Genomic DNA, 17,047 nt, shown 5'->3' on the forward strand with positions numbered 1-17,047 from the left:
GTACATAATTCAAATACTTTTTCAGCAATATATCAAAACTCAGGTTATTCATTATCATGTGTTAATATTTAAAAGTCATTTAATTTTGTTAAGCAGACAAAATGCAATCAGCCAATATTCAGCTTCCAATCTGACATGATATTATGTTTTCAGTCAAGTCTACATCAAGGATATATTGTCCCGTCGCTTCTGCACTATCTAATGCTATGGTCCAATGCAGCTCCTATCAATTCTTCACATGATTTTGAACAACTTGAGTTTTGATATGTAGCACTCCCCTGAAATTCGCAGGGGTTCCACTCCAGGAACCCCCGTGAATTTCAAAAAAATTGCCCGTCAAAAGGCAGGGGAGGCAGAAGAGGGCAGCTGGAGCGCCGGCAGGTGAGGAAAATCACTTGCGGTCTGCTCCGACCGCCTCTTCCTGTAGTAAAGTCGGGCTACACCAATCAGGAGCTGCTTTGACACGCAGTTCCTGATTGGTGTAGCCTGACTTTATTACAGGAAGAGGCGGTCGGAGCAGACCGCGAATGAGCGAGTCCGCGATTCGCGAACCATGAATTTGCGGGGGAACACTGTACTGTTAGAAAAGTATTTGAGTTATGGACTTGTACCTGCATGGGGTAACACTAAATAGAAAAGTTTTTGGAAAACAATAATGGACTGATGATGAAATACGTGAAGATATCACTTTGATATGGCGTCTTTCATTTCAGTGCTTTCCTATTTTGATGGTCCACACAGTGGCGTAGTAAGGGGGGTGGGGGTCCAACCCGGGTGCCATCTTGGCGAGGCACCAGCACCTGTTCTCTTCTTTGCCACCCTGCTCCTTCCCCATCCTCCCCCACTACTATGCATGAGCGCTCCTTCCCTTCTCCCCATACCTCTTTAACGTCCGCGGTGCAAGCAGCAGTTCCAACCTGCTGCTTGCGCCAGCGTCGGCTCTTCCCCTGACATCACTTCCTGGGCCCGCGCTGGTGCCAGCAGCAGGTTAGGGTTGCTTTTCACACCGTGAACATTAAAGAGGTGCGGGAGAAGGAAAGCAGTGCGCGCATGCGGCAAGAGGGGGCAGGGAAGAGGGTGTGGGAGGGACACCTCTGCCCCGGGCGTCTCTCACCCTAGCTATGCTACTGGGTCCACATATAGAAGTTTATAAAGATTGAGAGATTTTTTTCATTATTCTGATTTTAACTACTTTCTCTTATTCTTCAGTGAATTAAACCCCCCCCCCAACTCACACACACACACGTTTACAAAACAGCGGAAGCGGTTTTTAGCACAGGCCAGCACGCTGAGTGCTTTGCACTGCTCTAGATGCACAAAGGAACTCTTAATGCACACTAAATCCATTAGTGCACCTTAATAAAAGGAGTCCTATGTGTTTTGTTGAATAATCAAAAAGAATAGATGATTCTCCAGACATATATTTTGGAAAGATAAATGTTTTACCCTTTAAGACAGTATATCCCAAGTTGATCCTGGAGTTCCTCCTTGCCAGTCAAGTTTTGAAGATATTCTCAATGAATATGCATGAGACCGGTTTGCATACACTGCGTCCACTGTATGCAGATCTCTGTCATGCATATTCATTGTAGATATCCTGAAAATCTGACTGGCAAAGGGCTACTCCAGGACCAACTTGGGAAACACTGTTATAGAAAGATCACATACTTACCCTAACAGCCAGTGCAAAAATACATCTTCTACAAAACCATGGTGTTGATAATGGATTTTCACTGCTGCCCCCTACAGAGGGAAAGTGGCACTGCTGATGGTAACCTATGAAAGACAAACTTGGCTCAGAATGCATGTGAGGCAAGTGATAATACAAAACATAGCCATCTCAAGTTGGTTTTACACCAGAGTTTCCAGTTCTGCCTCAGTGACCAAGTTTGCCTTTTTTTTTTTTTTTTCTAAAGCTCAACATGCCAACATTTGCCTGCTTTCTCACACCTAGAAATTCTTGGCCTGTAGAATCATCCTAAGGCATCCTCCTGGTTAAAGCATTCAGAGCTTTGCATTCCTGAAAGTGGGATGCACTAATGCTCTTTGCACTTCTATACCATAAAAGAACCCAAAAATGAAAGCGAACATTGTTATCAGTATTCCTAGTTCTTAAAGCAACAAAGTAAGAGAGGGTAATGAATCACTTCTTTCTGATGCTTTTTGACAGGAAAATGTAAACTGTACAAGGGAAATGCCACCTCCTCTAAAGCTCTGCCTATTAACTCCTTCCTTCCTTATCATCTCCCCTTCACCTCATAGTTTACTCCTGCAACTACAGATCACCATCGGCAAAGCACAGGCTTACTGGATCCCAGTCACTTATCAAGATCCCTTGTGCTACTGTCCTTGTAATAAAGAAACACTTAGATGCCATGTCATAGCTATGAGGTCCCTGTGAACTGCTTAATTATTCACATTCAGGTCTTTATCTGCCGTTATTTACTATGTTACATACAGTGGAATATGAAATAAATATAATAGGATATATAGGTCCTCTCTAGGTAGGAGTCTGTGACAAAAGGATGCTGTTAGATATAAAACTCACATCATAGCACCCTCCCTGTCACCTTAATTATAATAGATGCTAATAGTAAAAGGAACAATCACTTATCTCAAATGATTCTTCATCGAATCTCACAGGGAGGCTGCAAATGCTATCAAATGTACTTTTCTGTTGTCGGGTAAATTCCATGTGCCATCAATCCCTATCATGTAGTTCAGTGTTCAAATATATTCAATCCATAATCACCAAAAATAATCAAAATACTGTAATCGTGTACAAAATATTCCTCAAGTCCAACGAAAAAGTTTATAAAAATCCCATATCTCTTCCTACTTCCTACTTTTTCGTTGGACTTGAGGAATATTTTGCACAGGATTATTTTGATTATTTTGGGTGATTATGGATTGAATATATTTGAACACTGAACTACACGATAGGGATTGATGGCACATGGAATTTACCCAACAACAGAAAAGTACATTTGATAGCATTTGCAGCCTCCTTGTGAGATTCAATGAAGAATCATTTGAGATAAGTGATTGTTCCTTTTACTATTAACATCTATTATACTTAAGGAGATAGGGAGGATGCTATGATGTGAGTTTTAACATCATTTACTCCACACTGTTGTCAGTGTAAAATGGTATTTACTGAGCACTATCATTATTATTTTTAGTAAGTTTGTTTTTTGTTTTTAAATTCTTTATTGATTTTCCAAACTGCAATAATGCAACATACAGATATATAACATATAATTAATCAACATAAGCACATTCAACTTACAAATATACCTAACCTAATCATTTTCTCCCACCCACCCAATGATTATTCAATACAATTCAGAAACATAGGGCACCTTTTACGAAGCCGCGGTAGCGGTTTAATGCACGTAATAGCGCGTGCTAAACCGCCAGATGTGCTAGCGCCTCCTCTTTAGCAGGCGGTAGTTTTTTGGCTAGCGCAGGGGTGATGAAAAGTCACGCACATTAAACCCGCTAGCTCGCCTTCATAAAAGGAGCCCATAAATTTTCCCAATAGCCTTACCCTACACAAATTAATAATGCCCTTCCATCCTCCCATCCACCCCAAATGTAAATACTCAAAGGTCAAAATTAGGACAGAAAAATCCCCCCCCCCTTCCCTGGATTTTAGTAAGTTTGTTGATTGATTATATTGGATTCTTTTTTGTATGATAGATATGATACTATCCCATGTGCTGCTCTTACCTAGACCACATTTTCCGCAGATGAGGATTTCATTCAGAAGAATGGATGTCGTTCCTGAGCAGATAATGCACCTCGGCTCCTCTCCAGGAACACCAGCTAGAAGACACACATATCATCTCAAAGTCTGTATGAGATTTGAAACCTATAAATGCGTTTGCTTGAATCTAACAGCCAAAATGTAAAGAACTGATGTTTCAATGTTTAATCAGATGGAAGTGTGTATAATAAATTGATTAACGGTATGTCTATTCTTGATCAGTGCTATTAAGTCTAAAGTGGGCAACAACATACACTTACACTAAGGGCTCCTTTTACAAAGCTGCGATAGCGGTTTTAGCACGCACTTAGCATGCGCTGAATTGCCCCGCGCGCTAGACCTTAACGCCAGCATTCAGCTGGCATTAGTTCTAGCCGCGTAGCTCGCACTATTACGCGTGTTAAACCGCTAACACAGTTTCGTAAAAGGAGCCCTGAGTATCAATAATAGTCCTTAAGTGGTGTTAATTGGTGATACTTGACACTAATTGATGGTTACACGTGTAACTGCACTTCAGTGCTATTCTATAAACTAAGGGCTAGGGGCTAGATTCACTAAGCAAGCCAATCGTGTACCGGTGTGCGACCCCTTTGCAACCCAATTTCCCTCCGACCCGATTCACTAACCTGTGTCCCGATCATCCTCCGATCCGCGCATGCAAATGAGGGGGAACGGCATTCAAATGATGGCAGGCAGCGATTCACGAACATAAACCCTGCAACACCGACTGGGCTGGCCGATCACAAACAAGCGACTGCTGAGGACCAGTCGCTCAGGTTCTTTCCGATTGCCCTGCCTTCTACCGCCTTGCTCTCTGCCCTGTTTTTATGTTCTCTGCCCCAAACTCCTGTTCTCAGCCCCAATCTCCTGCCTGCCCCAAACTCCTGCAGCCCTGACTGTCCCGCCTCCCCCAATCTCCTGCTGCCCTGATCTCCTGCCTGCACTGAACTCCTGCAGCCCCGACTTTCTCACCTGCCCCAATCTCCTGCCTGCCCTGAACTCCTGCTTGCCCCAAACTCCTACAACCCCAACTCTCCCACCCTTCCCCGCAGTGCAAGCCCATGGTTTTAACCCACGGGCTTAAAGTGGGTTAAAACCGCAGGCTCACAAAAAAAGTTAAAAACCTTAAAAAAAAAAATTTCTCTGCCGGCCTTGGAGGGCCAGCACATGCGCAGACCATGGTCTGTACATGCATTGGGATTGCTATAGAGTGATCCGGGCAGGCGGTTGAAGGCATGATTCAGATCGCCAAAGCAAAAACAAAAAAACAACTGTTTAGCCAAAGCAAAAACAAAAAACAAACTGTTTAGGGCATTAGGGCGATTCGTGAATCAGCCTCCCAGACACGGATCGGATCGGATCCCTCATGGATCGGATCTGATCCATGCCCTTAGTGAATCTAGCCCCTAGATTCACTAACCTGCCTGATCGTGTGCGATCTGTGTGCGATCCGTGGCAGGCCGATGAATTCTCAACACGTCCTCATGCAAATGGGGGCAATCTGAGCCCCCCCCCCCCACCAACAGCACGGATCGCTGGAAAGTGATCCTGACGCATGCGCAGACCATTTTCTTTGCCTGTAGATGGTCTTCGCATGCTCACCGCAAAGGAAGAGCAGGAAATTTTTTTTTTAATATAGAGCTGGAAACTTTCGCGAGCCCGTGGTGTTAACCCGCAGGTTGAAAGCGGGGCTGCACCGCAGGTTAAAACCATGAAGTCGGGGCAGAGAGCAGGGCGGCACGGGCAGGAGAATTGGGACAGAGAGCAGGAGAATCAGGGCAGAGAGTAGGAGAAGCAGAATCGGGGCAGAGAGCAGGAGATTTAGGGCAGAGAGCTTGTTTTTGGATCGGCCAGCCCAGTCGCTGCTCCTGAAATTGTTTTGTGAATCACGTCCTTCCTACTTTGAATGCTGTAGCCCTCATTTGCATGCGTGGATCGGATCGGATCGGAGGATGATGAGCACAGAGGTTAGAAAATCAGGTTGGTACACGATCGGTGAGCTTAGTGAATCTAGCCCTAAGGGACCAATATTCAGACAATGGGAGTTAGCCAGGCTGACTCCCACAGTCAGCACTGAGCCCAAATATTCAATGCTAGGCCGTTTGTGGTGGCCGACACTGACTATCTAGTTTATATTTTGACGCTATAAACTTAGCTGGCTAAGCTGATATTCAACGCTGGTCGGCTAAATTTATAGCGGCCAAAAGATAGAGCAGCTATTATACAGCCAACGTAACCAGCTAGCGCTTTAAATTTCATTGATAGCTGCCAAAGTCATGCAACATAGCCAGCTAGCAGCTATGTACTTACAACAGCCATCTCGCGCTGAATATTAGCGTTAGGCTGGCTTAGCACTATTTAATGTTACTGGATGACCACAGGATGGTAACAACTAGCAAACACAACACAAGCCCCTCGAAAAACCAAACAATATAATCTCACTACACTTTCGACCTAGTTTACAGCACAGCACAACTACTCACTTTCGGGAGAGGTTTCAACATGTAGGATTTTATCCAATCCTGTTCTATCTCTGTCCCATGTGACCACAACCAATGGGATTTAAATAGGCGGGGCATAATCCACTCTCTGTGTTTGGGGAACCACCATGTTTGATCGAGGAGTTGATTTGAGAGTACGTTGAAAAGTGTCCGGTCCATTTCATTGAGACGGTTTGAGCAGCTATCCTTCAAACGTTAAGTATTTGATCATATATAACTTTGTGTTTTGCAGGATTGATTGTGATTTCACATCCTGAGGCAGCTTATAATTAGCGAAACGCTGGCCACCGTCGATGTGCGGTGTCTTTCTGTTTACTCAATAGAATTTGGCTTTTCAAATCATTTTCAGATCATAGGGGTCCTGATACAAGGCAGAGTATATTCCACTTGCATTGCACAAGGCTTTTCTCTATTGAAATATTATTGAGGAGGTTTTTTATGCCAGTGACTTTATTACACCCTGTAAAACTCCACCTGTTTTCAACCTGAGTTTCTCAGTTTGGTGGAGGGGGGGTTCTGAGTCTTTTTCCTCCTCTTAATAATTTTCACAGAAGAAGCATTGCTGATGTGCGAATTGTGGGTTTTACTGCCTTGTTCTGGAACTCTATGCCTGTGGAATGTTTAGTACTTCTCTTTGTGGACTCTGCTGATCTTTCATGAGTAGTTGTGCTGTGCTGTAAACCAGGTCGAAAGTGTAGTGAGATTATGACCACAGGATGGTACCATTTTGAAATATAGCAATTATCTCAAATGGCACTGGCATCAGCTTAGGCATTGCCATGCAGGATTGCTGCAGTGGGTGCTTGGAAACACCCTAATAACTGAGCAAGCTCCTTCAACCTAACATTAAAGGGACAATCTATCATTAAAGGGACAGTTTTTGTAGGGTTTAGCACTCCCCCCCACTCCTACACCCCCCCCCCCCACACCCCTACCATTCAAAGTTGGTTTCTATGTGTAGATGGACAAACCCCCTGATGGGGAGCAAGCCTGTGTGGGGACCAGGAGAATTTTGAAAAACATTTTGTCAGCAGAGAGGAAGGGCAGAGTCCTGCATCTGGCATCATGTTTTCGTATCATTTTCTTCATTTCAGTGACAAGAAATACAAAGACATGAAACATTTACAATGTACACCCACGTCAGTCTTTCACCAATAATAAATGCAGAAGGATTTATACATAATGAGCGGGTGAATCTGTACAGGGTGCCCAAAGTTAGACGCTAGGATGACGCTAAGTGCAAATTCTATAAAGACTATTCCACTTGAGCGCTTATTCGCTGCAGATATCCTGAAACCTGGCTGTGCAGTCATCAGAAGAGATTTGGGAAAGCCTTTAGGCATTGTAAGAGAAGATCCGGTGCATCACTCACCATGCTGAATGTCCTTCCACAGCACCCAATATTTGGAATTATCTTCAAAGGTTACAAGACAGCTCCGCTTGGTCATGCTCGACTACAGCAGCAGAGAAAGGAAATACACGCCCTTGTCACATTTAACTTGTCGTGACAGTTTGGTAGGCACACATTTGAGGACCACATTCTCTCCTTTGTAAAAATACTGTGCTTAGCATCTTTCTACTTTCCTGCTCACAGGATGTTTCTCTGTTTTTGTCCATGGTAGTGGTGAGTCAGCCTGGCGGATCCCTTCCAAAATTCCCGATGGCAGGAAAGTTATTTTCTATTTCAGAATGGATCTGATGTGCTCACCATCACCCCCTACAATTGGTTTGCCAGATTTCCCTGCCCCATTCCTCCCCCAGCCCCTTCCCATTCTACCATCAGCCCCACCCCCATACGAACCTCATGTCTCCTTCCTCAAACTCGAAGCCCTCTGGAGTAGGGTTACCAGATTTTCCTTTGGGGAAATCCAGGCCCACGGCCACACCACCAGGACCGCCTCTTTCCCGCCCTGTTCCGCCCTCTCAGCCTCCCCCCCCCAGACGGCACATGTGATGTCACTCCATTGCATCCGTGCGGATGCCCCTTCCCGTTGCGATTATGTCGGGAAGCTTTTCAAAACCCAAAGTGCCGGGTTTTGAAAAGCCATCCAGACCCTCAGACATGTCCTCAAAAGGAGGGCATGTTCGGGGAAATCCAGACATCTGGTAGCCCTAATCTGGAGGACCTCTGTGCATGTGCATACCTCAGCATTATGACATCACATGCATGCGTGCATGCATGTGACCTCATCATGTCAAAGTCTGCGCTGTTATGGCCTAGCTGGTCAGCCGATGAATATCGGCTTGGCCGGCTGTGTCACACGCGGCTTAAAATAGACTGGAAATTCAATGCTGGTCGCTGGATAAAGCATTGAATTTCCAGATTCGCCGCCCACCATGGAAGGTAGACGGGCCGCCTTCCATGGTCTGAAAATTAGTCCCTGTACATCTGTGCCAGAAAAGGACAGATTACCCAATGAGCACTGGAAGAAAAGAAATGGTTAGAGCAGCGGACGGAGAACCAGGGAAGCCAGGGTCAAATCCCACTGCAGTTCCTTGAAATATTTGGTGTCACTTAACTTCTATTGTTTCTTTTAGAAACTTAGAAAAATACCAACTGTACCTGAATGTAACTCACCTTGAGCTACCACAGAAAAAGGTATGCTCCAAATTCAAAGCTCCCCTTTCTTATATATATAAAATTATATATACTACCAAGTAGAGAATGACACGGGGTAAAATGTTGGCCCCATCTCTGCCCCATCCCCGGGAGCTCGTCCCCATCCCCATCCCGTCCCCTTGAGCTCAGTCCCCATCTCCATCCCTATCCCATCCCCGCGAGCTCGGTCCCCTCCCCGTCCTGTCCCAAAATTAAACTAGAGTTTCTTCTTAAGTTTAAGATCTATTCATTGTGCACTACTGATGTTCAGGTTAGTAATAATCACGTGGTCTCCTTCTCTTTCTTCCCATTATCCAGCATTTTTCTCCCTCCTTCCCAAAGTCTAATATCTCTCCCTTTCTCTTCTCTCCCTCCATCACAATGTCCACTTTCTCTCTCTCTCTCTCTCCCCTTCCCACCCAATCCTGGGCTCATCATTTTGTCCTCCAGTTTATCATTTCCCCCTCTGTCTCAATCATCTTGGTTAACTTAAGGGTTTCAGGAGGCCCCCATGGTCTGGCACTTCTCCTCACCACAATTCAAAGTCTCCATCCTTTCCTCTTACCTTCCTGGTTTACTTTAAAAAGCATTTCCCTTCTCATGGGGTCACAGGTGCGGCAGCTATTCTGAGATGCTGCCTATAGTTGCCCTTAAACTTTCCTTTCTTCTCCCAGCGGCACGCTTTCAATAAGTCGAGTGCCGCTGCTTGAGTTGAATCTTCTCCGACGCAACTTCCTGTTTCCGGCTGTGTCGGAGGAGAAGATTCAACTCAAGCAGCCGCACACGACTTGTTGAAAGCGTGCCGCTGGAAGAAGAAAAATTAAATTTGCCACTTAAGGTGAGGGGAAGGGAGGGAGAGAAATGGCGGGACGACGGCAATCTTGCAAGAGGGGGTTGCTGGACCGCGCAATCCGTGACCTTACTTCACTGCAGAGACAAGACCATTCACCACACCATGGGGCGGTGAATGGCCATGTCCCCGTCCCCACAGGCGACCACTAGTTTTCTCTCCCCATTTCGGCATGTTATCTGCGGCTACCCATGGCTAGCCACGGGTAACAGCCACCATGTCATTCTCTACTACCAAGGTATCAATGGGTATGTCCCGATATGAACACATTTCTCCGATTTTGAAAAAAATTACATTGATTACCCATACATTTTCGGATACAATTTAAAATTTTGAGACTTGTTCTCCAGGATATTTACAATACCCTGCAACATTATTTGGCTAAATCTCTGACAGTGTACAAACCAATGAGAGCTCTCAGATCTGAAAACCGTTTGTTGTTTGATACCAGCAAAAGGTATACAGTAAAATATGTAAGTACTAGGAATTTATGCTTTTCTACTGCAGGGCCAAATTTATGGAATGCCCTTTCTGGCATTTTGAGATTCTGTTGGAATTTATTAAAGTTTAGAAAATTATTGAAGACCCATTTTTTGCCCAGGCTTTTATCTTGGTATGAAGAAATTAGATTTATTTCGGCTGATGTATTTTGATACCTCAATGACTTGTAAAGCCCTAATGAGAATGTTCTTTTCATTCTCCTTCCACAGTTATCTGCATTGAGCTGTGTAAGTATCATGTGGAATATAAGAACTGAATTGTATTGTACTGTACGCTTGCAAAGTTTAATTATCAGTCTTGAAGGGATCTGCAAGCTAGGGGCTTGAATGTTAATTATGGGGATAGAGGGGGGTGTAAATCTGAAGGTTCACCTAAGGCAGGGGTAGGCAATTCCGGTCCTCGAGAGGTTTTCAGGATCTCCACCATGAATATGTGTGAGATGGATTTGAGATGCAACTCTATCTCATGCATATTTATTGTGGTTATCCTGAAAACCTGACCTGGCTCCGGCTCTCCAGGACTGGAATTGCCTACCCCTGACCTAAGGTATCCATTAGCTTTGCAATGGGACTGTTCCCAAGCCCATACTGAAATTCTAGTACTGGATGGCTGTGCTTGAGAACAACAGAAACACACCGTCAACCTGACAAATATTGTGATATTGTAGACCAGGGGTCTCAAAGTCCCTCCTCGAGGGCTGCAATCCATTCGGGTTTTCAGGATTTCCCCAATGAATATGCATGAGATCTATTTGCATGCACTGCTTTCAAAGCATATTCATTGGGGAAATCCTGAAAACCCGACTGGATTGCGGCCCTCGAGGAGGGACTTTGAGATCCTTGTTGTAGACCTGTGGTTCTTAAAACCTCTCCCAGGGGACCCCCCAGCCAGTCGGGTTTTGAAGATATTCTTAATGATATGCATGCAGGCAGATTTGCATATAATAGAGGTGACAGGCATGCAAATCTGCCTCATGCATATTCATTAGGGATATCTTGAAAACCCGACTGGCTGGGGGTTTCCCAGGACAGGTTTAAGAACCACTACTGCAAGTGTTAGGACTGACTGCTTTTTCTTGCCTCTAATAACATCAGTTGCCTGGATTGGCTCTATCAGAGCTCTCTCCAGTTACCATCAGGGCCCTGGAAAGAAGGCAAGTAAAACAAAGGAGACATGCAAAACAGGAAAACTGTGTGAACTGCTGAGAAAAGCCAGAAACCATGTTAGAAAACCACTCCCATTACACCCATAGTTCCCCCCAGTTTCCCTCTATGAATTTGCAAATGTTGGAATACTGACAACAGTGTTTCCTGCTCAACAATAATGCATAGAGCGATCACAGAGATTCTAGGAATTGGAGGCTGGCAAATCCCAAGTGATGCCATAAAACCTTTTTTTGACATGAAATTCAACTGTGATGAGTAACTGTGGTTAAATACATAAAACATTGTTGGCAGCACAATGACTCCAGAATTCGTCCGACTGGCTTCTGCTATTCACCCTCCACAGAATTAGAAAACTGAACAAACAAGGGAAATGCCAGTTCCTTAGACACCATGGTGGGATCAGCAGACTGCTGGGAAGAATCATTTATATAAAATAAACTAAAATTAAGCAATACTGCACAAGTTGTACACATAACATGACTTTACCTTTTTAACTCTTCCCAAGTAATACAAACCATCCGTCCACCTGCACAGCACACACTGCCCTTCGGTCAGCCTGACTCTCACTTCCTTGCAGGTCTCCTCATTCTTTGCCGATGCATCCGCTGCTCCCTGCTGTGGGCGGCTGGTGGGAGCATAGCCTTCTCGAATACCTGGTTCCAAAGTGCTGTTCTCCATCAGAGTCAAATGAGGGCTAACAACAGAATGTTGGCTTAAGTTACTTGCACATCAGAGTTAAAAAAAAAATCAATAAATGATATAGATTTGAAAGAGTAAACGCAGAACGTTCAGGAAGTAGTGTTTTATTTAACAAAATTTGGAATCCATTGGCATTATTTGCGAATTCGAAGTAATTAGATAACATATTGCCTTCTGAGTTTTTTCATTACACATCTGGGTTGGGATGGGCGGAAGGGTTGGGTAGGGATAGATACGGATTAATATAGATATTGAATCTTCTTATTAAGATGTTTAATATTGTTAATATCGATAATTGATGGAAGGGGGTGGTTATAGTTATGATTCTATACTTTCTGCTTGTAATAGTGTTTTCTTGTAATATTTTCCTGCTGTCAATTTAAGGTATTACACTATTGTAATTTAATAAAATAATAAAAATTATTAAAAAAAAAAAAAAATTAATAAATGATTTTTACTCAGTCAATGAAGCTGTGGAATTTGTTGCCTGTAGATGTGATTAAGGTTATATTTTAGCACGGCAAAGCTTGGACAAGCTTCTGAAGGACTGATTCAGAAATAATTGTTGTCCAAAGAGACTTTTAGGGCTCCTTTTACGAAGAGTGCGCTAGCGTTTTTAGCGCACGCAGGATTTTAGCGTGTGTTAAGATCTAGCGTGCGCGGCAATTCGGCGCGCGCTATTCCATGCGTTAAAGCCCTAATGTAGCTTTGCAAAAGGAGCCCTTAGTTATTTAAGGGAGAGACTGATATTGGCTGGACTTTCTCAATGGCGTCCTTGACCACCAACATTTCAAAATAATACAAAATAGCACATTTCAAACATAATACAAATTACCCTTCCATGAACATAGTGAAGGAGCTTGCTTAATACTGGGGGTGCTCAGCACCCACTCACACCCAGAGAGCTGGCTCATAGACTGAAATCTGCCAGGTAGTTCCAAATGACTCAAACTGGCCATTGCCAGAGACAGCATACTGGGCTTGTTACACTATTGGTCTACCCCAGTATGGCACTTTAAAAAAAATCCTTTTATTGAAAATTGTGAGAACAGAGATTGCTTACAATAAGTAGCATCAGAAACCATTCTCATAACCCCTCCCCACCTCAAAATCAAGCCAAACGATAGATGGTCTGGGCTCTTAAAATCCTACACTGACAAAAACAAAGTCTCTCCCTCTACCCACTCCCCAGAGGGACATCAGAATTCAAACTGTATTGAGGAGTTTGAATATTCAAATGTTCAGATTATTCACCACCATCTGTGTGAAATGTTCTGAAAATATAGATGAAAACAAGAAGATTGACCCAATGATCTCCACAGACAAATCCAAGAAGAAACAAAAAACAATGTGGAGAAATGATGTTCCTGAGAATGACTTTATTAATATTAAAATAATATTAAAACTTGGCAAGCCACATAAAAACTTCTAGGATGTAGTCCACTAAAAAGTTTTGGACTCTGGACCCAATACGGTCAGTGTTTAGACAGAATGTCTTCTTCAGGGGTCCCTATGAAGTCCTATGGTAAAGATACGTGGATAAAAATGCCAGTTGGAAATAAACTGATCCATAAAAGCTGTGTGCAGGACAGTGGCTCAAAAAGCCGAGTGAAAAGCCTGCACACAGCTTTTACGGATCAGTTTATTTCTGACTGGCATTTTTATCCATGTATCTTTACCATAGGACTTCATAGAGACCCCTGAAGAAGACATTATGTCGAAACACGGACCATGTCCTAGAGATTTTTATGTGGTTTGCTAAGTTTTAATATTATTTTAATATTAATAAAGTCCATCTCAGGAGCATCATTTCTCCATATTGTTTTTTGTTTCTTCCTGAAAATATAGATCCCACTTCTTGTGTTCTGATGCAGCTGGACTTTCCAGTCTCACAAGGTTTGCATTCCTACCCATAGGCGTTTCAGGTATCTTGCTAATAGAGATGGGCTGTTATTTGCAATATAAACTAACACTCACTGGGGAAGTGAATTACTAAATAATTACAAAGGAAAAATTGATACTAGGTAACAAAATAATTAGTCCCTGATTGTCAAAGACTTCTATGCGTTGTATCATCTTCATAAGTGCTCAGAAAAAAAAAAAGTGTTTTAAAGAGACCGGACTTTAGGCACATTTCTCTTCTTTCTTCAATCACAGAACTTTTTGTAACTTCATATAGGGAAAAAGTCAGCTGTTGACAAAGCATTTATCATGATTTTTTTAAAAAGAAACTTATCTTATGCTGGAGCAGGGCAGCCAGAAGGGCACTGAAGAGCACAAGTTTACAGCGAGACCAGAGTATGCAAAATCTACGGTGGGTTTTCTGATGCAGCCTTGTTGTGAAACACGTCAAAACTCATAGGGCTGCCTGGCTCCAGGATAAGATAAGTTTCTTTTTTAAAAAATCTTGATAAATGATTTGTCAACAGCTGACATTTTCGCTATGATATAAGAACATAAGAATTGCCGCTGCTGGGTCAGACCAGTGGTCCATTGTGCCCAGCAGTCAGCTCACGCAACGGCCCTCTCGTCAAAGACCAGCGCCCTAAATGAGACTAGCCCTACCTGTGTAAGTTCTGGTTCAGCAGGAACTTGTCTAACTTTGTCTTGAATCCCTGGAGGGTGTTTTCCCATATGACAGACTCTGGAAGAGCATTCCAGTTTTCCACCACTCTCTGGGTGAAGAACTTCCTTACGTTTGTACAGAATCTATCCCCTTTCAATTTTAGGGAGTGCCCTCTCTTTCTCCCTACCTTGGAGAGGGTGAACAACCTGCCCTTATCTACTAAGTCTATTCCCTTCAGTACCTTGAATGTTTCGATCATGTCTCCTCTCAATCTCCTTTGTTTGAGGGAGAAGAGGCCCAGTTTCTCTAATCTTTCTCTGTATGACAATTCTTCCAATCCCTTAACCATCTTAGTCACTCTTCTCTGGACCCTTTCAAGTAGTACCGTGTCCTTCTTCATGTAAGGCAACCAGTGCTGGACGCAGTACTCCAGGTGAGAGCGCACCATGGTCTGGTACAGCGGCATGATAACCTTCTCCGATCTGTTCGTGATCACCTTCTTTATCATTCATAGCATTCTGTTCGCCCTTTTCACCGCCGCTGCACATTGTGTGGATGGCTTCATCGACTTATCAATCAGAACTCCCAAGTCTCTTTTCTGTGCACTTGGCATGGCATGGCGTGGTACATAGAAATTCTCCATAGCTATGCACACCACTAAGTTACCCCCAGACTTAGTGGATAGTGATAGGTTGTTCACCCTCTCCAAGGTAGGGAGAACGAGACGGCACTCTCTAAAATTGAAAGGGGATAGATTCTGTATGAACGTAAGAAAGTTCTTCTTCAACCAGAGAGTGGTAGAGAACTGGAACGCTCTTCCAGAGTCTGTCATAGGGGAAAACACCCTCCAGGGATTCAAGACAAAGTTAGACAAGTTCCTGCTGAACCGGAACGTACTCAGGTAGGGCTGGTCTCAGTTAGGGCGCTGGTCTTTGACCTGAGGACCGCCGCATGAGCAGACTGCTGGGCAAGATGGACCACTGGTCTGACCCAGCAGTGGCAGTTCTTATGTTCTTATGTTCTCTCCAAGTACAAAAAGTGCTGCGATGGCTGATCTTTTATGTAGCACATGGACATTTTTTAAAAATTACCCTGCAAGCACTTACATTCACTCATTTTGTAGGTGGAAAGGGCTCCTGTGAGATTCCTGCACTAACCAGAGTGTGTTAATGTAGCTGGGCTAAAAGCTTAGCATAGAAATTCCCACACTCTACCCCCTTGACACACCCCTTCAAAAATTATACTTTTCAGCATACGGTTAGCATGTACAGATTTGCCAGTTAAAACAGGATGCCTGCATGTACTGGTGCAGTAAGGGGGTGGACCACCCCAGGCACCGTCTTGGTGGGGGAGCCAGCACCTCTCTGCCCCCCCCCACACCACGCTTGTACCCTCCCTTCCTTGCCCCATACCTTTTTAAAATCTTTGCCAGTGTGAGCAACTACTCTAGCCTGCTGCTGGCAAAAGCCTGGCTCCCTCTGAAATCAATTCCAGGTTATGGGGCCAGGAAGTGACATCAGAGGGAAAGCCAATGCCAGCATGAGCAGCAGGCCAGAGAAGCTGCTTGCACTGGCGAAGATTTAAAGGGGTGCAGTGGTAGGAAGGGAGGGAGCGAGTGTGACATGGGGGCACAGAAGGAAAGGGGGGGTTGACACGGAGGGGGGCAGAGAGGAGGGTGTGGGGGGTTGGTGCAGAAGGAGCTGGACGGGGGGAGGAGGGGGAGCTGGAGAGGAAGGCATGGGAGGGCATCACCTCCCCGGGTGCCTCCTACCCTCGCTACGCCACTGCATGAGTGTATCCCACAGTACACCATTTTAAGTTTTGTTAGGTACATATTAATGCCTAACACAGAGACCACATTTGTGGGTAAAAGCAGGATGAAGAATCAAGTAGTGTGGATTAGAGAATGACACGGGGACAAATTTGTCCCTGTCCCTGCAGGAACTCAATTTCCTGTTCCTGTTCCTGTGAGTTTTGTCACTGTCCCTGTCCCTGTCCCATTCCTGTAAGCTCTGCCTTAACCACACAAGCTTCAAACACTTATGATTTTAAAGCGTTTGAAGCTTGTGCAGATGAGGACAGAGCTTGCAGGAATGTGGCAGGGACAGGAAAAGAACTCACAGGGACGGGAAAATGAGTTATCGGGGGACAGGGAAAAATTTGTTCCCATGTCATTCTCTAGTGTGGATACCTACACCACTGATTTTAGATCAATGAGGGTTACCCTTCTTATTATGTCAATTGTTTTTGCTATTTACACACCAGTGTACTAAAATAGAAGGCAGACAGTTGACCTTCAAGTCACAAATTACTCCAGTGCTGCACTTAGACCTTCTTATTCAATCTCAAAGCCTGTGCTCAGACTCCAGCTTTAGCCCACTGGATATCCTGTCCTC

At 44.2% G+C, this 17,047-nt stretch overlaps 1 protein-coding gene across 3 annotated transcripts in view; it reads right to left on the reverse strand.

The window, feature by feature from the left end:
- Nucleotides 1–17,047, reverse strand: part of PHF19 (PHD finger protein 19) — a 62,266-nt gene that overhangs the window by 32,572 nt on the left and 12,647 nt on the right. For all 3 annotated transcript variants that reach the window (XR_004540942.1, XM_033961829.1, XM_033961828.1), the window contains exons 2-5: nt 11,873–12,080; nt 7,643–7,724; nt 3,733–3,828; nt 1,673–1,776 (exon numbers count right to left, since the gene is read on the reverse strand). Coding sequence is in view for 2 of the 3 variants with exons in the window: in XM_033961829.1 (XP_033817720.1) it covers nt 1,673–1,776; nt 3,733–3,828; nt 7,643–7,724; nt 11,873–12,064 (474 nt within the window). In the remaining variant the exon portion in view is untranslated. The remainder of the gene's footprint in view (nt 1–1,672; nt 1,777–3,732; nt 3,829–7,642; nt 7,725–11,872; nt 12,081–17,047) is intronic.

This window comes from Geotrypetes seraphini, chromosome 10, assembly GCF_902459505.1.
Source record: "Geotrypetes seraphini chromosome 10, aGeoSer1.1, whole genome shotgun sequence".
Lineage (NCBI taxonomy): Eukaryota > Metazoa > Chordata > Amphibia > Gymnophiona > Dermophiidae > Geotrypetes > Geotrypetes seraphini.